Source organism: Chaetura pelagica, unplaced genomic scaffold (genome assembly GCF_000747805.2).
Source record: "Chaetura pelagica isolate M959 unplaced genomic scaffold, ChaPel_1.0 scaffold198, whole genome shotgun sequence".
NCBI classification, from domain to species: domain Eukaryota; kingdom Metazoa; phylum Chordata; class Aves; order Apodiformes; family Apodidae; genus Chaetura; species Chaetura pelagica.
In genome coordinates this window covers 1,185,540-1,212,409 of record NW_009954317.1, presented here as the reverse complement: position 1 = coordinate 1,212,409, position 26,870 = coordinate 1,185,540, and the positions used below count along the sequence as shown (strand labels likewise).

Sequence of the window (26,870 nt, the reverse complement as noted above, 5' to 3'; positions counted from 1 at the left end):
ATTAATACAGAAGGGCATACCTGAGCCAATATATTTTGTTCCCTCATTAATTTTTGTCGTTCCCGGTTTGGCTTGGTAATGACCACATCCAAAACTTCCTGCCCATTGTTAGGCACATCAGCAACAAAGAAAATGAGATCTTCCAGTAACTTGGTTACAAACCTAGAATGAATAGACCAATCGTTATTGTATACAGCTATTCAACACCTGCTAGGATTCATTACAAAAGAAAATCACTCTTTAGAACAATCTTTACCCAGCACAATGGAACTTCCATCACTGCAAAGTTAAGTTTGACATATACTTAAAGATGCCAGACCTTGGTTCAGCTTATATCCATCATAAGGATGTTTACAAAGGCATTAAACAACAACCAGAGGGAGAAAAAGAAAAAAAAATACAAGAGGCTGGATTGATACAGAGTATTCAGAAATCCAAAACCTATTGCCAGCTGGCTACAAAGCCAGTAGAAACAGTAGAAAGACACTCTTCATGCAGCCTAGCAAGGATTTTTATACTTTATCGTGGCCAGTGTAACAAGATGTCAAACTCACTAAAAGAATCAAAACACTGCCACAAGACTCTCTCCCTACTGACCCAAGAAACTACGGAAAAATTACTATATTTGTTTCACTCCTTGCTACACAAAGGAAGATTTAGCAGAAACAAGTTCTAAAAAGTCAAGAGGGAGTAATAATTCCTTCTCTATCTTCAGAAAATGCAAAAAGAAAGAGGTCATTACCTCTTCGTTACTAACATACCTAGACAGGCATGCACAGAGAGAAGTACACATGCCCATGGATTTCAATGAATCTTCCTTAAAAGGAAGCAATCTTTCCCAACAAAAACCCCAGCATGCCTCCCACCCTGGGAAAGCATCAACTGAATTTGGACAACATCTAGTCTAAAATTACTAAACCTGTAGGTATACTATGAAAGTGGCAGAGTTTCAAAGTCATCTCTGGGAGCCAGACACAAGGCTTACATTGCCTGCAAGAGGGCTGGGCTGTTCACTAAACCCTCTGAGTAAGCTTTAGTTTTAAAAGTCTCAGCCCACCAGGGAAGAACAGCAAGGTCCCCCCAAACAGAAAAAGTAGAAAAGGCAGATATAGGATGGAGCAACCAGGAATAAATTGTTGGGACCCTTACTTACCCACGCAGGAAAGTGTTAGCACGGTATAAAGATTTTGGGGTTTTTTGGCAAGGGAAATCACAGGAACAAATAATGGCCCCATTTTGAAGCCATTCTGAAATGTTTTACATGTGTGTTGCACCAACCTGTCAACACAACATCAAGGCTTGACCATACTGGGTTGCAGTGACACAGCAGTGTAAGGTTAATATGGGGATGTTACACCTTGATTATGTCATACCCCTTGTGGTTCAACTCAATCATTAAATGGCCCATCAACTTTCCAAGGCTGAGTACCAACACCCAGGCCATTACAGATCTGCCTGTTACAATAAATCCTCCATCTGATATTAAACCATCTCATCTAATTGCTACTGACAAGTGACAGCAAAAATTCAGGTTTATCACCTAAAATGAACATTTTCTGCAAAAAGCTGTATATGATGCATGGTGGAATAGAAGATACAAATTAATACTGCCAGAGATGCTAATATTCAGTTTAACAACAGACAGCTGAAAACAAATAGTGAACCACATCTCTGGCAATGGGATAAATTTGACTACAATGCACAACAAAATTCCTTAATTCAGCAGTGGGTGTGAAGAACATGCATTCTAATAGCACTTCAGCTGAAACATGTTGAATACAAAGGGTAGACACCAAAATTATGTCACATAGGAAAAGAAAACAGGGAAAAACAGAAATAGTAAAGGAATTACAGAGGCAGCTTCTCAGTCACTCTTAGACTTCCTTCTACTGCTCTCATGGCATGAATATGTGGAAGAGTGAACTCCTCATGAATCAACAGTCCTGCCATGCTGCCTACTGTCTAGACAGCTTTCTTGTACATGAGAATCAAATGCAATGGACCCCCACACTACAGCTCAGAAGTGGTTGATCAAAGGAAATTAAGACACACTTTGCATTTGCCCAGAGAGCTACCCATTTATTTCTGTGGCCAGTGAGCTGGGGAAGTGCTGTTTACCTGCACTTTACAGGTGAGATGCACAGACAGGCCTGAGGTGCAGCAAGGATGATCTGACAGAGGTGGAAGCTAATCCCAGGCTAGCACACTCAGCACTGAAGTGTCATCTCTCAATTGCCTCTGTTACTAACTTATCCACTACCGTGATGCCATGATGCCACAAGTAACCAAACACTAATTTAGGAGGGGAAGAAAAAAACCAAATCCACTAACCTCCTTTCATTCTGGGTTATTGTTCCATTCTCCAGCTTTTTAACAGTTGATGCTAGAACCTTGTTTGCATCATTGGCGAAGTCCAAGTCTCTGACCTCAGACAGAGGAACCGATACAATGGCAAAAGCTTCCTTGTCCTCTTTTGCTTGGCACGTCCCAATCTGCAATAGGTTTTGTTTTCATTTGGGTAAATAATCCCCTTATCTTTATCCTAATTATTATTCATATTTTATATGGTAGAAGGCGAGCTCACCAGGAGAAAACTTCAGGAATGAGTTTGGGATTTCAACCCAAAGATATGTGTGTTTACCTTTAACATCACAGGCCTCTCTTCATCAGTGTCTATTGGAATGCTAGTACTAGTGACCCAAGTGTTAGTGCATAAATGCCTCAGTCGGACGTATGAGTTCCTAAAGGAGAACAAAGCAAAGAGTGGGTTAGATGCATCAGTCCTGATGTGGGCAAAGTGGGATGCAATGCAATGTAAAGACCATGACACAAGACTTGAGGGCATGAATCGCACCAGTCACTCACAATAAAAGGGTGAGGGAGGCCTAAAAGATACTGCAGTTCCCTTTTCCCTTGTCTCCTTTCTCACCCAGAACTGAGCTGCAACAAGAACAAACTGTACCTTGGGATTATGCAAAATACTGTTTTTAAGTATTTATATAAGCCTAAGAGTAAAGTATTCCTTAAAGGAAAAAAAAAATTAAAGGAAGGTGTTATGAAATCCCATCTGAATAGAAATAGATTTCATGAATAAAACAAATTCTTTTCTTATTATTTTTTTTTCTGCAAAGTAACAAACTCCTTCAACCTGTCACAGCATAGAAGCCAGAAAGTAAAACTGACCATGGTTTCACAGCTTCACCATTATGATCTGCAAACCCTTGTTACAGAGAGTTACAGAACCAGTTCTCAACTGAAAATCAAGTGAACAAGGAGCAGACACAAGATTCTTCTAAATTCTTTCCATATGATAATCTGTGGTATTACCAAAAAGCAGAGCTGAGAAATCAATTATAATTTTTACTCTGAATTCTGTTTTTTAAATACATTCACTGCAGTCTTCATTCTCGCTCTCCCTTTCATTCTGATGGGCTTTGAGCACTCAAGCAAGCAAATTATCTGGCAAAACTTAGCATAGCAAATACACTTCAAAGCTGCATATATCAGTATTTGCGAGTACCCAGCTTTAAATTCCACCCTCATAACAACTAGCCTCAAGTGTCTGCATGCCCATTCAGTCACACCCAACACCATATGACTTATCTAGCCAATCTCAGCTAAGCAACACAGTTGAAGTTTCAAATATTCACAATTAAAACCCAGAGCCACTTGCTGAATTCATTTGAATAACAAGTGTGTTCAGTGACATCGTGACCTGTCAGGGAAACAGAGGCCCAGTTCACCATACAGATTATTTTGTTGGGAACAATTCAGTTTGATCTATTAGCAACACAGCTTTTTCAAACAGCACACAGGGCTCAGTTCTGTCCTCATATAGATCTGTGCAATATTTACCCCGTTATTTTTCCCTTCACAGACACTCTTTAAGTGTCACATGGTTTATCCTTATAATTATTTTAACCAGTCACAGCAACAGTATCATGTTTTATACATACCTTGTTTATCCAAGAACACTCCTCAGATTTTAACTGAAGGATAATACTTGCTCATGTTTGATTTGTTCTGCTTTTACTCACCAGCATAGTGCTAGGAAGAAACCCTGTCAAGCAGCACTATTTTTTGCCCTTTTTTTTTTTTTTTTTTACCTTGGAACCAGGCAATCAGCTCTCTGAAGAGTGGTGGCATCCAGTTCAAAGAGAGATGCGATGTCATTTCCATGTGGCACAGAGACCAAAGTATACATAATCTTCTCCCCTGCTTGGCGTTTCTTCTTTGAAGCGGGAAGGTCACCGTCTCTCTGCTGATTAGGCACAAGGGTTATTTGCTTGCATCAGGGTCCATTATAAATTCTCCAATTACCTTGCACACAAGTAATACATCTGAATTGTATTCTTATTTTTCTTCTTTTTTTTTGGTAACATTCTAAAAAGAATGTCCCATGACTGGCTTTGGAGTGTGTAACACAAAGGATGCACTTTGCCCCAGGCACATGGGGTCTCAGACAGTCATTACAACAACAGCAGGTTACAAGCTGCAGAGTGACTGCAGTACTATATACATTATTACTTGACACCTACAACTTAAAAAAAGCTGCAGTTGTTGCAGACCCTTCACTCCCAACAGATGGGATTACATAGTGCTGATTTGGAAAGGGACAAAGTTAAAAGAAGAGACCTAATGAAAATCAGATTTTTTAAAGGGCAAGGGGATTAAACATAGTAAGCCGTTTGCTTAATTCCACTGTTGTTTTATTTAAGTTTGCTCATTTTTCCCTCTTATACAGTGAGAATCACAGCAGCACCAGAATATCTGGTCCACTAACATCGACTTGTCATTGGAAAGGGGGGACACACAGAGCACCATAGAATCATAAAATGTTTAAGGTTGGAAGGGACCTTAAAGATCATCAGGTTCCAACCCCCTTGCTATGAGCAGGGACACCTCACACCAGACCAGGCTGCACAAAGCTCCATCCAACCTGGCCTTAAACACCTCCAGCGAAGGGGCTTCGATAGCCTCCCTAGGCAACCTATTCCAGTGCCTTACTACCCTCATGGTGAAGAATTTCTTCCTGATGTCTAACTTATATCTACCATCTTCCAGTTTTAAGCCATTCCTCTTCGTCCTATCACTACACACCCTTGTAAACAGTCCCTCCCCAGCTTTCCTGTAGCCCCTTCAGTTACTAGAAGGCCATTATAAGGTCTCCCTGAAGCCTTCTCTTCTCCAGGCTGAATAGCACGAACTCCCTCAGCATGTCTTCATAGCAGAGATTGTATTAGCTAGATTGTATTTGAAATCTTAGCATAGGCTGATTATGCATTGGCAGCTGGATCCAACATAGGCATAAGTGTGCCCACTGAAACTGGAGGAGTTTGCTCCCTCTGAGGAGCATAGCTTTCAAGTGACAGACTTGTGTTGGTGCATCAAAAGAGGTGTGCAAATCTAAGGTGGGCATCCTCCTCCCATTCACTGCTCAAGGTCTACAGGAATTTTGTGACCCAGCACCACTAAGCAGCCATCTTCATCTTTAGTTACCTACATCTTCACAGACACCAAAATAACTTTGCATGAGAGAGTAATTCAGAGTCTGTGCCCACAACCACACAGCAACCAACAGAATTACTGGTATAAGTAAAAGCTGCTCCTCAGGGGCATTGAGTTATACATATTACAAAAGACTAATAACCAATTAAGAGACTGGCAGCCCTGGGCCATTCATGTACACAAAATATATCATGAGGGGAAAAGAGGAATTGAGAAAGCCAAAGGAGAAAAATCAAACTCTGGAAACCTGCAATACTATTATAATGATTTATAGTGCACCACTAGGGAGAAGATGTACAAAGCAATGTAAAGAGGCTGGAGGGTACTTGGTTTGCATTAGTACCTTGATTAAAGCCAAACTGTAAGAGATAATCAAGGGTAAATCTTTCATTATTCTTTTTGCCAATTGATTAAGCAACAAAATCAACGATGAGTGAAACTATGTAAGAAATAGCTAGTTATATTCTCATTTCATTGAACTTTTTGAATCCTTCCAAAACACCCATTTCTTCATTATCAAGCCTAAAAAGGGCCAACTTTCCATCCCATTACTTTTATGAAGGACAGAGACAGTAGGAAAAAAACAGGTAGAAATCATCTCAGGAGTTTTTCTCAGGCTCATCTAGTGATTAGAGTGTTGTCATGAGTTTTTGAGAGGAAGGCTTGCTGAGACAAAGGAAAACAACTTCCTGTCTCTTGCACAAGCATCAACTCTTATCTCACAGTCCTCATATACTTTCATACCCCTCATCTAAAAATATTAAACAAAATTGCACTTAAAAACTTAACCTGTATGGAAGGACTGAGAAAACAGACAAAATAAATGTGATTTTCATACACATTTTGTTTTAAAAACTTAGGATGAGACCCAACCTGGAAAGCCAGTCAAATTATAAGAGAATCTTCTTAAGGGCTTAACAGGTGTGAGTCAGAGTCTCACATCAAACTAAAATCTACTTCCTAAGTTTCCAAACAAAAATGGGAGACTGGAAAACTAGTTCAAAGTTCAAGAGTATGTAAAGGGGTGAAGGGCAGAGAATAGTTTAGAACAGCATCCAGATTTTCTGATATTTCCTACAACCTAATTCAAATCAAGTTAGTATTTCCCAGGAACTACCCATTCTACTTTCCAAACTGAAAAGGCTGATATAGAAAAAGGCAGGACACCTCTTAATTTTATGCATTTTTTTCCCCTGGGTCTCTGGGAAAAATACAGACTGAAACATGAAACCATATTCTACCCTGTGTTACAAACTTTTTTTTTTTTTTACTGACTCACAACAGAACATTCAATTATCTCCAAAAGTTCATTAAGCATGAGTATATAGGCACATGTGCCAGTTCCTATGACAGGAGGCTAAGTCAAAGGCAGGTCTCCTGTGCTTAAGGAGTTCATGCTAATCACTAGCTCTGTGGAGAATATCATCCTGCAGTATGGGGCTGATTCCACTCACTCCCTAGTTTCCTCAACAATTCCATAGATGCTGTTAAGCAATAGAGTTGGCTCATAAAGTTTCAATCCCACCAGGCTTGGCATCTGTCAGATCAGACCTGGCACATGAGCAAGAGCTGGTTTTCTAAAAAGAGTAAGACAGTGTCTGTAACACTGCTAACTGCAATGCTGAGCAAAATCAGAGCTACGCAACAGCTGTACAGTAGTTTCAGACTGCACTGCAGCACAAACCTCAGAACTCTTCTTACAGTGTTAGTTTAGATCTCAGACAAATCTCAGAATCCAACTTGGGATTATGGATCCTATGCTGTAGTCAATGAACAAAAGAAACATGTAACAAGAAGTGACCTTGAATTTGACAGCTCTGAAAACAACTTCCATACAAGGATTTCATGCGAGACAGAGCAATAGTCAACACGTATTAACATCCATGTGTGATTGCATGTGCACATACCTCTGTGTGTGTCTGTGTGAGAGAGAACACACACACACACTTGCACAAAGGAAGTTTCCTATGGTTAATTCAATTTCCTAAGTGGTCATCAGAATCTGCACTTCACCTAGCCATTATTGGATTAGCAGATTATATGAGGACATGGAAAGAAGTAAAAGTATTAGACTATTTCAAACTAGTTAGACAGCATGATCAGCTCATAAGCAGCACTGTATTCCCAAGTAGATGAAAACAAGATTACATTTGCTCAGGTAACTAACTGGCATAGGAGTAGATGCAACCAGTGAAACTGGATTGAATGAAGACAAGGGAGGAAAAAGGTCTGTAAAAGGTCTCAAATATACAGAGAAGAAAATTCAACTTAAAGCAGTATGAAGAGGAAGCCAATGAACAGCTTCAGACATGTTGGGGATGTGGTCAGTGACAGCCATGGAAAGCAAAACTTAAAAAAAAAAAAAAAGGCAGGTAAATTACATGCTAGGAATATGGAGAGGTGCAAGAGCTGTGCATAAAACAATATTAGCAAATAGTAAATTCACTGAGGAAAAAAAAAGTACTTTTGATTATGCCAAACTATTGTGAAAATAGTGACACGCTGTCAAAAGTCAAATCAGATACACAGCCAATGGGAAGAAGGTGGAATCACCTCACTCAGTCATGCACTGGTTCAGTCACTCACCAGGATGAGGAAAACACACATTCAGCTCCTCTTCTGCCTGCCAGAACTTGGTCCAACACCTTCTGAAAGAATGACCCAGGTGGTACAAAGAGCAATTCTGCTTAACAAAACCTAAGTGTCCACCCAGCTAGAGGGCTGTCAGTCACCCAGTTGCCAGCCTCATTCTGCAGCAGTAAAGCATAGCATCCCCACTATTCACCTCAACTGGGTATCATACCTAACATTTGGGAGATCTACATGGAGTTCTGCTTATGGAGGGACCTTTCTTTCAGCTGCAAAAAGCAATACAAAATCATGACAGACCTGAAATATCTTTTCTTCTACAAACCAAATCTACAATTCCAATTGGTAAAGACACCTCTTGTGGCACAGAGACAGACAAGGATAATGCCCTGCTCCTGAATGAATACATTAAGCCACAATACACATTTCAGCAGAAATTGAATTTAATAGCAGCCAGAGTTCTGAAAATGCCTGTTAAATCCAGTACAATGTGGTATTTCAATATGTTAACCTAGTTTAGGAGGCTCTCACAAAACTAGCATTTTCAGAGAGCAGCAATGTGAGCAGAACTTCATAAGTCAGATGATTTTTAAAATTCTATAGGAAAAGAAAGTCGAGTAAATTAATGGCCAGCCTTGCTCCTGCATGTTAGGAAGCCCTGGCAGACAGCCCAGCAGTTAGCCTCCTGTAACACCTTCACTGTTGACTCATTTGTGAGTCATCACATTTTTAGCAGAGACATCACATTGCAATTCTGTTGTCAGGAGCCAGAGACATTCTGTAAGAAACAATATATGTGCTTTCAGAGCTGATTCAGACCCCTGTGCAGCAGCAGAATAATAATAATGTGCTGGCATTTGTGTCTCCTCTTCTCCCCCCAGCCTAACAAGTGGTCTGACTGCTGGCTTTATATAAGCAGAGACACTGTCATTTCAAAGTTGATGATTTTCTGTGTTTAAAAATATTTATCAGATTGTTTATTGCCAGGTTAATTCCTCAGCAAGCCTTTCAAACAACAAATTCCTCAAGCCTATTCTGCATTTACCTGTGTCCCACACTAAAATTTTAATTAAACAAAAATAAAAATACAGTGCTTATCAGGGGAAAAAAAAAAAATCCCCTCGGTTAGAAGCAAGAAAGAAAATTTTGAATTGCAGAGTTGTTTGGAATTCATAAATATAGATAAGCAGAAGTCAAAGAAGGTATGTCACATTGAATCTACAAGTCCATGGCAGAACTCTCCAGCTTCTTTACAGAAAAAGTAAATGGATACCAGTCTCAATAACAAGAAAAATCTCAACAACAAAAACCAGTTTGGAACTGGTTAGGATGAGCACTCCCTCAGGAAAATGCAGACAAATGAAGTTAAAGTATCAGTCCAATGACAGCCTTGAAACCAAAGGTGCTAGCAAATGCCAGGTTCCCAGCTGTTCTTGACATTTCCTCAATGCTTATAGTGTTCTTCTGGATGCTGTACATTTCTGTGATTAAATATAATAGACTAGTTTGCAGCATAAAATATACCCATTTGGGGTTTAATGGGAGCTGTAACAGAGTACTGCATTTTGTTGCATGGTACACTACAACCTCTTAGATTTCAAGAGACACAAAGGCCTTTTTTTGATAAATCACAGAAGAGTATTTCCATTTAAAAAACAAATCTTTTGGAGTTTAGGTATGAGAAAAATATGCAATAAGAATATTAATCAACTAATCGTAAGACCAAATTTTACCAGAAATAAAAGCAGTGTTTCACAAGACAATTTGGCTGGATTTTCAAGAAGAAGCCCATAAATGAGCAATGAACTGCAGTCCAAACATAGCTTTAATGCTTGGGCACAAAAGTCCTAGTGACTTCCAGTAATATTTATGTCCTTTGGAGCCAAAACTCTTTCAGACTTTTAAGTCACTTAAGGCAAGGCCAAAAAGATGCACTAAGGCAAAACCTAGGTGCCTATGCCCAGTACTGCACTACAGAAAATCCTTCTCCACTGCTGCTCCCTAAAATTCAGTTACCTAAGCAACCATGATCAGGACTTGTACACCAGGCAGGGAACATGCACAAGGAGCCGTATCACGTATTTAGGAGTTAAGGGTTGGCATGACATGCATAAATGGCTGTGCTGCCTTTAAAATCCAGACAACAGAAAAGAAGCTGGTAGCCTTTTATCCAACAGATTAGCAGAGAAAAGAAAAACACTGGCTGCAGGCTGACTTTCTTCCTTCAGTTGAAAAGATCCAAGTATGCATCTCCCATTTCCCTGATACTCAGACTTCAAATTTTCCTGGGGTAGGTCCACTTCCACCTCCCACTCTGCAGCAGTTGTACTTCATGGGCAGTATTTCAAAACTAACTGCTTTAAAAGATTGAAAAATTATGCCTTTGTAGTGAATCAGTTAGGCAGTCACCTGGCAGAAGAAACACTAGATGAAAACCACAGAGCAAAGACAGTATGTGGGCTCTAGGTTATGTACATATTGTATACAAGACTGACATAGCTGGCCCTTAATTATCTCTAAATATTGTAGAATTCTTGTACTTTTGAGGGATAATTCAAAGCACTGCATCATTTTAACATAAGAGAAATTTCTCTACAGGGATGTGAAGCTTTTCTGCTCAGTCACTCAAGGCCTGAATGAAGGCTTAAATGGCCATTGCTGACTCATGCCATTTGCAACAAGATTATAAAGGAGTGAAGGATCTAAATGGATTTCTACCACGCTAAAATCGCCTGTAGGCTTGGATTTATATGGAGGTGTTACCAAACACTGTTAGGAATTCTTCCACAAAACATTTTTCACAAGAAAGTGCTGACTGCATAAACTACAATTTTCACAGTAACATCAGCTTTTATCTCTCATCAGTTGTGATTCCATTTTCATTGGAAGTATTTATCTAATCTGATTTATCAGATCTGGATTTTCAATTGAAATCAATACCCAGAAGGATTAAGCCAAACTGTTAGAGAAGTCACCTTTAACATTCATGTTCAGATTACTCCCATGCTTTCTTCATTACCCAGTCCAGGGAATATTTAACTGTTTAAATCAACTGGAATTGCTACAACTGGAAAACCTATCCTGTATCTGAAGAAGTACAGTATAGTACAATAGGATTGGATCCCTGGTGACAAGGACCATAGTTGGTACAGTCAGGTTATGGTTGGACTCAATGATCTTAAAGATCTTTTCCAAACAGGATAATTCTGTGATCTAACATCTACCCTGTACATATTTTCATAGGTCTTACTTCAGACTAGCTGTAATCTGGTTTTCTGGGCTGGACACCCATGAAAGGTTAGAGCAAAGTAGATACATGCCAGAGGTACATGAATCTTTTTACCTTCACCCAAAAGAATGATGAGGAAAAGGCTGAGGTGCTTAGTGACTTCTACACCTCAGTCTTTAGTAACATGACCAGTCATGTTGCAGGAATCCAATTCCCTAAGCTAGGAGACAAGGACCAGAATGACCCCCCCGACAATCCAGGAGGAGATGGTCAGTGACCTGTTGCACCACACAGATGTGCACAAATCCATGGGGATGCACCCAATATCACTTAAAGAGCTGGTGGAGGTGCTCACCAAGCCACTTTCCATCATTTATCAGCAGTCCTGACTGACTGGGGAGGTAACAGCAGATTGGAAAACAGCCAATGTAAGCCCCATATATAAGAAGCAACAGAAGGATGATCTGGGAAATCACAGGCCTGTTAGTCTGACTTCAGTACCAGGGAAGCTGATGGAGCAGATCATCCTGAGCACCATGATGTGGTACATGCAGAACAACCAGGTGATCAGGCTCAGTCAGCATGGGTTGATGAAGGGCAGCTTCTGCTTGACTAACCTCATATCCCTGTACATCAGGGTGACCTGCTTATTGGATGAGTGAAACCTGTTGTCTACCTTGACTTTAGCAAGGCCTTTGGTAAGGTTTCCCACAGCATTCTCCTTGAGAAACTGGCTGCTCATGGTTTGCATGTGCATACACCCATAATCTTTATTAAATATTGCTTAATTATAAATATTAATCTATGTAGATTTATAGAATTCTGGTGGACAACTTATTCAAATAACAAATCAGGAAATTTTTTCAGAATCAGAAGTATACTACTAAAGTTGTTTGGCTAACAGATTAAATGTTTATATATATATTATGCACGTAATGTATACAAATATGTATTCAAAATATGTATTCAAAATATGTATTCAAAATATGTATTCAAATATGTATTCAAAAGGGCAACAAAGCTGGTGAAGGGCCTAGAGAATACATCTTACGAAGAACGCTTGAAGGAGCTGGGAATGTTTAGTTTGAGGAAGAGGAGTCTGAGGGGAGACCTCATCACTCTCTACAACCACCTGAAAGGACATTTGTAGAGAGGTTGGTGCTGATCTTTTTTCACAGGTTATCAGTGACAGAACAAGAGGGAATGGTTTCAAGCTGCAACAGGGTAGGTTTAGATTGGACATTAGGAAAAATTTCTTCAGAGTAAGAGTGGTGAGGCATTGGAACAGGCTGCCCAGGGAGGTGGTGGAGGCACCATCCCTGGAGGTATAAAAAAAACGGGTGGACATGGTATTCCAGGAGATGGGTTAGTGGTTGGGGGTTGTAGGGCAGATGGTTGGACTTGATGATCTTGAAGCTCTTTTCTAACCTTGGTAATTCTATGATTGTATGAATACAAGTTTACATGCTCTGTGATAGCTCTGAAAGTGAATTGGATTGTCTTAAACAGGGAACAGCCAGGAGGTTTGATTCACAAATGCTGTCATGATGTGAGCAGACGCACGTCTATGAGACCAACTCTACTGTTCACAGACCAAGAGCCTGAACCCAAGCATTTCCAAGCAAGCACTCTACAAACAGGAGTGTTCCAGAACTTACCTCTATTTCCACTCAAAAGCTCCAAGGGCTTCAAGTGTCATTCCAAGACAAAAGAGAAAAAACTGCTGGAACTTCCATATTTTCATGAGAGAGAAGACTTATATTTCTGAACACCTTAGCTGTTATTGCTATATTATCATTAATATCAAATACCAGGGAAGATGGAAAACCAATATTGCCAACTCCTACAAAAGTGTCCATTTTTATTAAAATTGCAGTCCTGAAGGCATGTGATTATGAAAGAATCTTGGGTTTCATTTCATGAAAAATAAAGATTTCTTCCCCATACAGAGAAAAAAATTGAAAATGTGTCCTCTAAAAGAACAAAAGCCAGAAGGCTTTAATCTAAATTTTTTCTAAGATCTCAGCATTTTCTAGGCAATCTCATGAATTTGATGAAGGAATTATTCTTTTTTGGACTTTCTGTTGTGTCAGTAAGATTCTGCCAGGGTCTTAACTCCACTTCCTTCACACATTATAAATTGTTTGGCCTTGCCTAGTTAGTTACAATTAGCTAGCATGCTCTTGGTATTGCTAAAGGCAAAGACTTTTGTACCAGGCAAAGGGCATAAGGCCTTTGTCCAGCCCATCCACACTGCTGCAAGCACAACCTGGGAGTCCTGCAGACATGTCATGCTAGAGCTGCCTGAAGTGTGGCTGGGCTCAGACCAGGCCTGTGCCTGAATATCTGCTTGCTTGTATTCAGTATGAGTCTCAGCATGTTCTCAGGTTTAGGGCCACTCTTGACTGACAAACATGTCCCAAGGGGGCAGAGCCTCTGAATTGGTACAGGCACATGAAGTAACCAGACTTGCTTGCCTCTAGTTTTCTTGCTAAGGAGAGTGGTGGGTTTTGTCATGAGGTAATATATCTGATTTGAGGAGAATTAACACACTTCCTATCTGCAGCCACTAAGCTGAACAGCTCCCAGCTCGTGCCAATTTGATGCAGAATTTGAACAAGCTTCCTTAATGCAAGGGGAAACTTTCTGTAATGCTAGTTCTGAGTTGCAATCCTAACTTACACAGGATATGGAATACATTCTCAGCAGCCTTGACATGGAAGTAAAAGGAAAGCTACGAAGGACTTTCATATGTTGTGCTGTATTGGGCTAAGGATATAGTATTGCCAGATTATATGCAACATACAAATTCCACTTACCAAAACTTTTCCTTCATTATTAACTTCTGGATAGTGTGGGTTAAGCTGGAAAAGAAAAGAAGCCAAATAGTATCTTGATAGCTTTTATACATTTAAGAACTTGGAAGAGAGAGGTTGGTTCAGTTCTCTAGTAGGTATCCACCCTGCAAAAGGACACTGGACTATTTACAGGAAGTATGAGAACAAGAGTCCAAAAATTACCAATTCAATTCCTGACTTACCTGGCTATGTCATCACTTCAGAAAAGTGCAACTTGCAATCCAGCTTGTTAACTTGAGAAGAATTTCAAATAACCAAAACCAAAGAGAATGACGGAAAAAACACAGATAGTTACTAATCTAAACACAGCAAGTTAGCATCACCCACACACACACACGCAAACACTTCCAGGATTGACCTTGAGCAGATATATTGAGACAAAAACTAACGTGCTTTATGTCTGTTGAGATTTTACAGGAAGACCGTGAACTCAGAATAAACACTTCTTTGAAACAGGAATGACAATGCCACCATAGACAAGTGCTTAATTACCCTGTGATTCTGTTTAACCATTATTAATGGCAATAATACTTTCTATGTCACAGCAGGATTATCAAGCATTAAAGACTAAAGTAGTATGAGAAGCTTGGATGAAATGCACTATATAATAATAAGTGTAAAGTATTACGATTTAACAGTGTTTAATATGATTTTACTTTTTGGCAAGGGAAATATGTAGACTAGAAGATAAGGGATTATGTAGGCACATACATACTCAAATAAACAAACACACATACACCCACGCACTGGCTGCACATGAAAACTTTCAAGATTTGACTTACATAATGAAGCAATTTTGCCTCAATATTTACCATATTCCCTGACACAGGTTATGCCTTCAAAGCACTGAAAATGCTGAAGTGAAATTACTAGTTATATAAGGTAATACAGTTTTTAAGTGATGACAGCATGTATACAACTTCCAGATAAGTACAGTCATTTTCTTGGCTTGAATTTGGCACTACCAGTGTGGAAGAGCCAGAAGTGAATCACACAGGGCAAACTGAACAAATCCCAGTAAAACCTTTCATCACATCATCATACATCTAACATTACACAGACAACTATTGTGAAGAGTTTCTATTAAGTTTATAAGGCTTTTATTAATACTCTATAATTTATATCCATTTACCAAAAAAAAAAAAAAAACAAAACTTAATCTCCTCTCCACACCACGAGCCTGAAGAAAGAAGGAAAACATTTAGGTTTTCCTAAGATTACTAAAAATACCTTCCTCCCTCTGTATCATGACTTGATGTGCTAACACAGAAATGCCCAAAGGTTTATTCCCATTTTCATTTCAGTAATTGCATTCACCACGGTGTTACTCACAAATCTAGAGAGCCTGCTTTCCTTCCTGCATTGACACCTAACCCAAGTCTTGCACTTTGTTCCTTCATTACATTCTCACACAATCTCCTAGCTCCAACTCCCACTTACTCCTCTTATACAGCAACAGGGAGATCAACACTGAAAACAGACAACTAGAATATATACATATATGCATACATATATGTATACATATGTATGTAACTGTGCTCATATAGTTTTGGTTTCTTCATAAGGTCTCACGTTTCTTTCAGCATTACCTTTGTTCACCTGACATTTCAGAATAATTCTAGTTGCCCAGTCTAACAGCCAAGCTCAGCTCTCTACATGTGGTCTTTCATCAAGAACAGAGAAAATTGTCAGGCAGTGCTCCTTAGTCACAGCCACACACGGTGGACATTCAGCAGAAGCGCAGAGAAGGAACAAAAAATTTGATCCCATCTTCAGATTCTTCTGGTTGTAAGCAAGAAAAAGTCTGGGTCATTTCAGGTTTGTCACCAGACTCAGCACAGAGAACTGTGCAGTGAGGACTAGATTTTTGGGTCTTGAATGCTGCTATTCTTCAGCTGTTTTCTTTCAACATAAAGGTGCTTTTAAAAAATATAGCAACAACAGGACAATCTAGGAAAAATCTATCTCCCACACCATTTCTTGCCTACTTTAAAAATGACTTAATAGATTGCCCTCAAATTCCCAAAATAATCCACTTGTGAACAGCTGCTGAGGGAGACAGAATGCTAAAATGAAAAAGTGCATCTTTAATTATGTTTTTTCTTGCCCCACCATAACAGAAACAATAACACTAAAAAGATACTGTTTCGGGAAAGTTTTGAGATGTTGACATTAAACTGTAAACACGAAGGCATCCAGTTTTATTGGCTGATCTTCATGGCCCCAGTTTAGCTGTGTTGAGCAGTTGCCACTTTTATTTTCATTTCAGCTGAGGTTGTTGGTGCTGAGCATCTCTGAAAATCAGCCTATTAGCTATTATCCTATCGTGTATTCTCCAGGTAGAGGGGCATAAATCACGTAGTGTTGTATGTCATATTACACCTATTCTGAGTCCTTTTCAATATCCAAGTATGGCAGAATGAACTAAGGAGACAGTGACAGTCTTAAGACTCCAAAATCTAGTGCTTTTTGCTGATTTATGCAAGATCACATCCATGTTCTTCAATGAGCCTCCAAAACAAATGAAACCTTCAAAATAACAATCTTAGCAATTTTCTTCCTCATTGTTAATAAAATCAAGTAAAATTATTTGCAGGTGTTTAGAAAGTATAAACACTACACTAAAATGGGCCTCATGAGCTCAACCATCTTCAAGCTTTTTTTGTGTCCTTGGATGTGTTAAAGTTACAATGTTACTGAAGTGTGGCTGAAATACAGAAGTGTAAACTTCTGTAAAATGCCACTGGAAGGTGCATGCAGCCAATATACAGTAACAACATCAAGCACTGTAAACTGCAGTGCTCAATAAGGTGTGATATGTTAATCATTATTTTAATATTTTCATTATAGGCTGTGGGTTTTTTTACAGTGTATCTCCAACAGCTTCTTCTCCAATGCAGAATAATTTGGAAATCCTAAGCCTCCATTGCTCATTTTGCAACAAACTTAGGTAGAGCCATTTTTCACCTTTCCATGGTTGGCAGAGAAAATAAAAGTATCAAATAAAGAGTTCAGCTTCCTCATGGCTGAAAACTGATTATTAAACACAGAGCCCTGGAACAGGCTGCCCAGAGAGGCTGTGGAGTCTCCTTCACTGGAGACATTCAAACCCACCTGGACACGTTCCTGTGTGATGTGCTCTGGGTGACCCTGCTCTGGCAGGGGGGTTGGACTGGGCGATCTTTCGAGGTCCCTTCCAACCCCTAGGATTCTGTGATTCTGTGAAACACCTTGAAGCTCATTTCATGTTGTGGCATGCTCATAAGACTCACTGTAATACCTCAAGCCATAACACAAGGCCACAGAACCTAAGCACCTGAGCAAATGGCAATCACTATATGCTGGCAAGGGAGGTACGATATTTATGTATACATATTCCATATATATGTATACATATTACGTGGCAAACACATAAAGGGAGCCAGCTTTTACAGATGGAAAACTGAAGTATAGACTAAGTCCCTAACCATTTCTGGTTAAAATTATTTGGAAGGGATTCTCATTCCTGACTTTTTGCCTAATGCCTTTACAAAGCGATCATCCTCCTGCAGAGTGTGCAGAGCAGGAAGAAAACTTTCACCTATGTGTGTTTGTGTGTTACTTCTGGTATTTGGTGCTCAGAGAATGCAAGTGCTCTGCTAATCCTGATAGATTGAGTGCCAGAAGTCCCAGGCTCTGTCATCTCTACTGATGACATCTCTACTGATTCAAGCTAGTCAAGGTTATAGCCTAACGCTTTCAATACATAACACTTTAACACTTCATAATCTCCTGAGGTTCCACTACTGAGCAGAACAATTTCTCACTAAAAAGTTATCCAGTCCAACAACTGAATTATAAATCTTAGTCCATACTGTGGGCAGATTGACATCTCACCTTTATAATGAATGCTGCTTTCCTAGACAGAGGAATGCACAGAAAGTACCCAAACAGGCTATTTTTGGACAATCTTAATTAAGAAGGAGAGAGAACACTTGGGGAAAAGAATCACCCATGCTGATTTTAATGAAATTTTGTTGACTAGGTAAAGGATATTTAAAACATCTCATCAGGGAATGAATTAGATTGCCAAATTTCAGCTAAATGAGCATTTGAACAACTTGGTTAAAACCTGCATTTATGAAGGAAACCCTGAAAGACAAAGAATGAAAGGATCTATTTCAACACACAAACAGTTCCCATTTTGTTTGATAATCAGGCTCTTAACACACAGCCTGCTACCCTATCAACAAGGGCAACCATTTCAGAAAAAAAAAAAAAAAGCCAACATAAAAATAAAAACCCCACTTCTCTAATCTTTCATCTTCATTAGGCTTGCTTTGTTCTTTGTTAATGTCATACTGATTAGCTTTCAATAAATCTAAAGGACTTCTGAACAATTTCAAAGACTTCAGTGCTATTCAAAGGACTTTTGTCACCTTATTAACTTGCTGGACAAAGACTGGCTATGACTCCGCCTTGATAAGCCCCATTCAACACTGTCACAGTATCAGCACAAAGTTCTTAATAATAATCTGAGGAAAGTTTAAAAATCTTAAAAGGCCTTTTATTTCAGGGTTCCATTTTGTTGCTGTTTTGCTTATTAGCTGTGTCTTAGCAGATCAGGCAAGGTACCAGGGAGTGCTGGGAGAGCACTTCTTGTCTGCTTCAGGCCCTACACGTGGCACAAGCACAGTGAGGTGGGCAGAGACAGCCATTCCTACAATCTGCTAGTCAAAAACCAGGATGAGAATCAGCTCTGACACCTTTCTGTCCCAGTTATTCACCCTTGGCATAAGAAGAATAGCTCATCTTGATGGCATTTTTAGCTGCTATATAAGCAACAGCAACCCAGTGCTTTGCTATGCCCAAATCACCATGGATTTAAAAGTGTCACATCACCAGCATAAGCTGGAGATGCCACAACATGTAGCTCTACCTTAGCCCAGGAGAGACTGGTGACTGGGAAACCCCTTTGCTTCTACTGTCATCAAGGGCAGAGAACCTGAAGACCCACCAATACCTGGTGCTCAGTCCCACACAGCCATAATGAACACCCACCAATACCTGGTGCTCAGTCCCAGCCAGCCATATCCCATTCTGCAGAGGAAGTCAAAATAAAGAAAAACATCTAACAGATCCTTTAGTCTAACCTGAATGCTGGACAATAACCTCAGTAAGAGCTTCAGCAGCTCCATGTCAACATGTGCTATACAAAAAAGTATGCTCATCTCTTCAAGGGGTATGTTTTAGACACTAGTAACCCATATCCCTTTCAGTGGTTCTCCCAGAAATAACTAGAGATGATCAAATTAGACATCACTGAAATTTATACCATTAAAAATACTAAAAACACACACACAAAAAAACAAAAACAATTAAAAAAATAAACTCAACCAGGCAAGCTTTCTAAACCTCCATCAAGCACAAAAAAATAAAGAGACACAAACATAATTGAATAAAAGTTTCTTAAGTAATCTTGAAATAATAAACAAACAAACAAACAAAATGCACTAAAGAACAGACCACATGTCTACATTTTCTGTTTTGGAACACATCAAAATCCAATCCACCAAACGTTCTATTTTTAATAACAGAAGAAGTCCTTATAATGCCTAAATGACAATAAATGCTGAGTTAATGGCTTCCCACTTCCTTTCCTCCTAAAACTCATATGTATACAAGCACAGCTCAAATGCAGCCAAATTCAGACAGGACTGAAAAAGCCTAGCTGAACACAGGCTCACAGATCACTACTGCAACACCAGTTGGCTGCAGGAAAACATCCTTTCTCCGAGATCCAGATTTCTGAAGGCATTTGCACACTGGAAGACGCAAATTTTGCTCCTAGTTCTACCAAAGTCAAGTCAAGAAATTTAGCATTCCCAAGATTTTTAAAAACCTTGGAAAATCTAGCCCTGGGTTTTGCTAACGGGACAGCTTCTAACTCTGTCACTTTAAAAAGCCACATCCAAGTCTGCAGAACAGGTCAGACTGGCTCTGTAAATCAGTAAACCACCATCCTCCTCCTCTAGTCTCTGAATCTCTTCCATCTCTTCACGAACAGCTGTAAATTATCCTTCACTCCTTATAGAGCTTTAAAACAAAACCACACCTCTCCTATGCAGGAGTGGAAAATAGAAATAAGGCTTAGAGTTCTAAGTTCACCCTATCACCTTGGCAAGCCCTTTTTCTTACAAGAACCTTTAATCACTGAGCCAAACAGATAGAAACTTATTTGAATGAAGTATTAAAATTTAAGGAAGAGACTGAAAAAAACAGACTCAAAGATTTTGAAGCAGTCTCCAGGTAAGGAGGTTCTCAGTACCAACAAATTAAACATGTGAAGGCCTTGGTGGATGCTGCCATCTTCTGGTACCTTCTTCAGCTTGCAAACTGTTATCCTTGAGCAAAAGGTACCAGCACATCTCATAGAAGGCCGTTATTATCTGGTTATTTGCATCACTGTTTCTAAAAGCAGAAGGAATCACAGAGCATTTACCACTATGCTCTCCTCCTCTGCATCAGCTGTATGATCAGTGGATCATAGAATCACAGAATCATAGAATCTTAGGGGCTGGAAGGGACCTCGAGAGATCATCTAGTCCAACCCCCCTGCCAGAGCAGGGTCACCTAGAGTACATCACACAGGAACTCATCCAGGTGGGTTTTGAATGTCTCCAGTGAGAATATATTTTTCTGCAAAGTCTTGCTTCCATGTCACCCCAAAAAATGCCACTGGCAAACAGCAGTCCCTTTTTGCTTCCTGCATACAAAACATCTGTCAATAGTCTAGTCTACAAAAACTGGATATCAAAAGGCCTAAATTGGAGCTTTCAAATATTCAATGTCAGTTGCCTTAATAAAGCATCCTATGCTCTGTTTTCCACAGTATCCTGGTTTGAGCCAGGATGAAGCCAATTTTCCTTTTACTGATTCTGTTTTCCTTCAGTAAGCTTTCTTCTAACTAGTAGCAGTGTTCCAACTAAGACTGATAATGGTGGAATGTTTTTTTAACTGCTGGGTCTTCAAGGTCACACCTTTTACTCTGCTGGCTCAGACACTACAGGGAGATCTATGACATCCCCCCCATAGGAGGCTGAGTTAGACAGCAGAATTGGCCAGAGATATTCCATTCCATATATCTATGTAAGTTAAGAGGAAGGTCAGAGATCAGAGAAGATAACTTACTTCCTGCTTCTTCCCTTCTCTTCTGTCCATGGCCAGTGTCCAGGGAGGACTCTGTCCATCCATCACCGTCAACCCCCAGGCTCAAGCTCTCCTGACCTCTGCTCTCTCTTCAGCAGCAGCCAGGAACTTTTTGGGACTGTTCGCAGCTAAGGAGAGTGCTGGGGGAGTTGCTGGGGGTGAGGGGAGGCAATAGGGGCTTCGTACATTTCCTGAACATATTTGTATATAATTGTATGTATTTTCTTTTATCATTAGTGTTTAAAGCTCTGTAGTTTAGTTTGCAATCCAGCCAAGTCTCTTTCTCTCTCTCTCTCCTTCTTTCAAGGACTTGTCCAGCACTGCTCTGTTCTGTCCTGAGATAACCACTCAGAGGTGGCTAATGTGTTTTTCACTGAAATATGAGATTCCTGTACAATGTATTTTATTCTAGCACCTGGACTGTTGTTTGGTACTCTGCTGTGATTGTTCCTAGTCCGCAGCATCTTTTTCCTGATTCTGTGTGTTTTTTTGGATTTCCCAGTACACAACTGACACCACATTCTCTACAGACTTCAGAATAAGAAATTAAAACAAAAGTGACTTTTGTCAATCTGTGCAGGAAGTAAATATTGGCTGTTCTCTGCTGCCTGTGAAGTCGGTTTCCTATCAGCTGGAACTGGGGGTCTGTAACTTTTTTAAACCACTAGGAAGTAATTTGTAATCTTTGGACAAGATTGCTGTGAGGCCCATTTGAAAGCTTATTCATGTTTTCCTAAAGAGAGTTTGGACACAGAATGTGTTTGCTTTAAGATTAAGTCCTGTGAATGTAAAGGAAGTTACTTGTGAGCTTGACTGTTGCACCCTGTTGGCTGACCACAGAAAACATACAACCCCACAACTGGTAATGACTAATAGAGTCTCCGTTGGGTCCTGGAGCTGAGCTCCCCATGCCCCGTGGAGTGGAAAGCCATCTGTTTGCCTGCCTTTACCGTAACCATTTGTCTGTGGCTGTGGAAAATCTGCTGCAGAAAACTGGCTGCATTGGCCCAGCCTTTCTGAAGGGGATGGGTTACTTGTCTGCTGCCCTGGTCTGGGTTTGCTCACCTGATTGTGTATATTCTGCTCTCTGTGCTAGAGTCCTCCTCTATTCATGCCCCAGCAAACTCACCTGTGTTTGGGAGCTTTTGTAGGTTAGTGATTTATGTAAACATGGTGCCTACAGTATCATTTTGGCAGGGTCGTAAAAATATCCTATACAGATTTCAACCTCTAAATGTTGGGTTGGTGGAGAAGAGGTGGGTGGGACAAGGCTTTAAGGATGGTAGGGGTGGATTTATTCTTTAACCTTCCTGGTTGAGCAATGATTTCCTAACAGCAGAAATGCTAAAAAGATGGAAGACAGAAGTCCTTCTGGAAGTAGAGGATGCAAGACTCCAGGCGGTAATCAGACATGAATCATAGAATCATAGAATCATAGAATCTTAGGGGCTGGAAGGGACCTCGAGAGATCATCTAGTCCAACCCCCCTGCCAGAGCAGGGTCACCTAGAGTACATCACACAGGAACTCATCCAGGTGGGTTTTGAATGTCTCCAGTGAGGGAGACTCCACAACCTCCCTGGGCAGTCTGTTCCAGTGCTCTGTCACTCTTACAGTAAAAAATTTTTTTCGGATATTCACCTTGAACCTCCTATGCTCCAATTTACACCCATTACCCCTTGTCCTATCACTGGTCATCACTGAGAAAAGCCTAACTCCATCTCCCTGACACTCACCCCTTACATATTTGTAAACATTGATGAGGTCACCCCTCAGTCTCCTTTTCTCCAAGCTAAAGAGACCCAGCTCCCTCAGCCTTTCCTCATAAGGGAGATGTTCCACTCCCTTAATCATCTTCGTAGCTCTGCGCTGGACTCTTTCGAGCAGTTCCCTGCCCTTTTTGAACTGAGGGGCCAATATATTTTTCTGCAAAGTCTTGCTTCCATGTCACCCCAAAAAATGCCACTGGCAAACAGCAGTCCCTTTTTGCTTCCTGCATACAAAACATCTGTCAATAGTCTAGTCTACAAAAACTGGATATCAAAAGGCCTAAATTGGAGCTTTCAAATATTCAATGTCAGTTGCCTTAATAAAGCATCCTATGCTCTGTTTTCCACAGTATCCTGGTTTGAGCCAGGATGAAGCCAATTTTCCTTTTACTGATTCTGTTTTCCTTCAGTAAGCTTTCTTCTAACTAGTAGCAGTGTTCCAACTAAGACTGATAATGGTGGAATGTTTTTTTAACTGCTGGGTCTTCAAGGTCACACCTTTTACTCTGCTGGCTCAGACACTACAGGGAGATCTATGACATCCCCCCCATAGGAGGCTGAGTTAGACAGCAGAATTGGCCAGAGATATTCCATTCCATATATCTATGTAAGTTAAGAGGAAGGTCAGAGATCAGAGAAGATAACTTACTTCCTGCTTCTTCCCTTCTCTTCTGTCCATGGCCAGTGTCCAGGGAGGACTCTGTCCATCCATCACCGTCAACCCCCAGGCTCAAGCTCTCCTGACCTCTGCTCTCTCTTCAGCAGCAGCCAGGAACTTTTTGGGACTGTTCGCAGCTAAGGAGAGTGCTGGGGGAGTTGCTGGGGGTGAGGGGAGGCAATAGGGGCTTCGTACATTTCCTGAACATATTTGTATATAATTGTATGTATTTTCTTTTATCATTAGTGTTTAAAGCTCTGTAGTTTAGTTTGCAATCCAGCCAAGTCTCTTTCTCTCTCTCTCTCCTTCTCTTCCTGGGTGGGAGGGGATTGAGAGCATTGTTGTCAAACCTGAGTCAAACAGTAACACACAGCAGTTTCAGAGTTGAAAGCTAAAGAAGTCCATAAAACTACGAAGTTTCTCCAAGGCTCCAAGGGGTTAGTCTCAGTTTACAGCCTGAAGTTTAAGAACTGATTTCCCTTTTACTCTTCTTTTAATATTAGCTAATTCTGAGGATGCTGTTACTCATACAAATATGTAATCTTCCTTAAAATTTCATTAAACTCTATGTTTTCTAGCAAGTTTCACTTTTTTACTATGTCAGAAGGCAGGAGAGGATTATTTTCTATCAATATTAACTTAAACAAGCATGATCCAAATGAAGTGATTACTACAACAGGATTAGATGTATGGCTATGTCCACCCAACTGAATGCATTTCGTAACTATATATATCATATGGCATGTTAACATTTTAAATAGTGAGATATAAAACAAAGTACATTTAAAAGAATGTAAATCAAGATTAACAGAAGTTCTCAATTTAAAGCAAATGGACATACATAAGCTTCTCTGAAAAGAAACAGGCAATTTTGACAGAAAAGTAGAGCGAGATAACATGGGAAGAAATTATTTATGAAAGATGAGAGAAATATAAGTAACTTCCATTGACCATTCAAGGGTCCTCAGCAAGTGGTTTACACCACCACAAGGTGAAATTCAGTCAACAGTCCCACAAGAGAAGACCTCTGACACTGGCTTCAGCAGTTCCTCTTAATCCCTCTAACCACTTGTGCCCCCACGCCTTAGCTCAGTGACCCTGCTCACAGCACAACTATTCCCCATCCCTCGCACCCTTAAGTCTGTGCCACGACTGCCTCAGGGTCAACACGTTGTGCCACGGGACCACAACCAAATACCTGTGGAAATACACTATTTCTGAAACTCTACACTGCCACTGAAGTGCTTTTACCACCACAACACAGCCTTGGCGAGTTGGACTGGACTTCCTGTTCAGTTTAGAACATTCATATCATTGTCCTTTCATTGCATATACATGTAACCCTGTGCTGCTCAGGCCAAATGGCTTCAAGCATTCCTACCTTCGAAAGAAACTCCACTGAGCACCTAGTGCTAAAATAACTCCAAAGCTAGAAGTTATGTTTCATGTGGGATTTCAACAAAAGAGTTTAGAACAAAACTCTGATCAGAGTTAATCTGTTTTACAGCTTAAACCCTGCACCTTCACTCTTGCGGAAAGAAGAAAGCGAACCCTATAAGAAAGCCAAAGTTTTACAGTGGGACATGCACATCTACTTCTGCCCAAAGCAGCTAGCTAGTGGACAGCTTTATCTTTGTGACCTGTCCATCACCAGAATATGTGCTAAAGACCTCACCACCCCGATTATCCTGTACAAGCCATTTATGAACCATATCCACATGTAGAAGTTAAAAGCAGCTGTTGTGGAGGCTTCAGTCATGCAACGATCAAAGAAGCCCAGGGGGTGGCTGCAAAAGTGAAAAAACTCTTTAAGAGAAAGTCCAAACCCATCAGGTCAGTATCTGAGACACCCTTCACCCCTGAGAACCTAAAGGTTCATGTTCCACTTCAAAGACAAGGCTCCTTCCAACAGCTTTACTGAATGAGGGCCTTTATATGAGACAGAATTTGCTTTAATTAATGAAGAATGCTACAAGCATTTGGTTCTGCCATTACCTACAAGTTAATCACTTCAACCTATTGCACTGGCAAGTCTGTTCTCACACTTTCATCTAGAAGAACTTCAGGGTACAGACTGCCTTTTGGAGCAACCCCAGTACTTTATGCACTACCTTGCAAGACACAGTAACAATTTGAACCCTTGTTTATGGTCACACTTTTATAGAATAGCAAAAGATAAACATTAAGACTGGCACCTTATCTGCATTATCCTAATTTACTTTAATATAGTATATTTAATTCAGTGTCAGTATATTTGAAGACAATTACCTCATCAGATTTACTGCTCTATCCTGGCTGAGGTAAATAGTAACTCTAGTTTAGTCTATTTAACTAAGTAAAACATCATTATCACAGATTTGTCCTTACAAATTCTGCACTGTGATTATGTATGTGTTCACAGTGTTCCACAAAATACATACTGTGGTTTATCTGCTTTCTACCACAATACCTGAGAATAGCATGTGATTTGTTATCTGCATATATATTTTTGTGGGGTTTTCTTGGCAATATCCATTTGAGAAGTTTAATAAGAAATTACAGACTTACCCTGCATTTCTTGCATGTGAAGAAAGATATGCCTGGGCACACATATTTCTGTTTAACATTCTCATACAGCAAGTGTGAATAGTTTTGGTACAGGTTATACATATCTATTTGGTACAGTTTAGAAATCACTGGAGCTACTATGCACATGGAGAACAATATTAAAGGTGCATGTTTTGGTTCAGCACAGTTGATAAGCTGATAGTCAGTTCAAAGAGACTTTTATCCTGGTGATTAAAATATTGAAAAGGTTAGGTGTGTTCATGAGAACGACACAGCTGTGTGGCACCAACCTGCAGCATTGAAAGGCTGTTCAAGTAAATTGAAGCTTGCTCCCACTCACAGATAGATTTGGGTGCATTCTACACAGGGTACGTGCTCTGAAAAGACTTCAAAAGAAACCTGGGAAAGTCTTTGTTACTTTGAAGCATTCCATTTTCACCTAACCTTACAGCCTCTAATCATAAATATAAAACTTCAAAGTAACCTGGGTAATTTTTCTGTAACCAGGAATAAAAGAAGAATGTT

At 40.0% G+C, this 26,870-nt stretch overlaps 1 protein-coding gene across 1 annotated transcript in view; it reads right to left on the bottom strand.

Annotated features, from left to right (window-relative positions):
• Positions 1-26,870, bottom strand: part of ITPR2 (inositol 1,4,5-trisphosphate receptor, type 2) — a gene marked incomplete at its 3' end in the record, with an annotated part of 198,589 nt that overhangs the window by 116,103 nt on the left and 55,616 nt on the right. The window contains exons 10-14 of the mRNA XM_010004160.1: positions 14,146-14,190; positions 4,107-4,258; positions 2,642-2,741; positions 2,332-2,492; positions 21-162 (exon numbers count right to left, since the gene is read on the bottom strand). Coding sequence (XP_010002462.1) covers positions 21-162; positions 2,332-2,492; positions 2,642-2,741; positions 4,107-4,258; positions 14,146-14,190 — 600 coding nt within the window. The remainder of the gene's footprint in view (positions 1-20; positions 163-2,331; positions 2,493-2,641; positions 2,742-4,106; positions 4,259-14,145; positions 14,191-26,870) is intronic.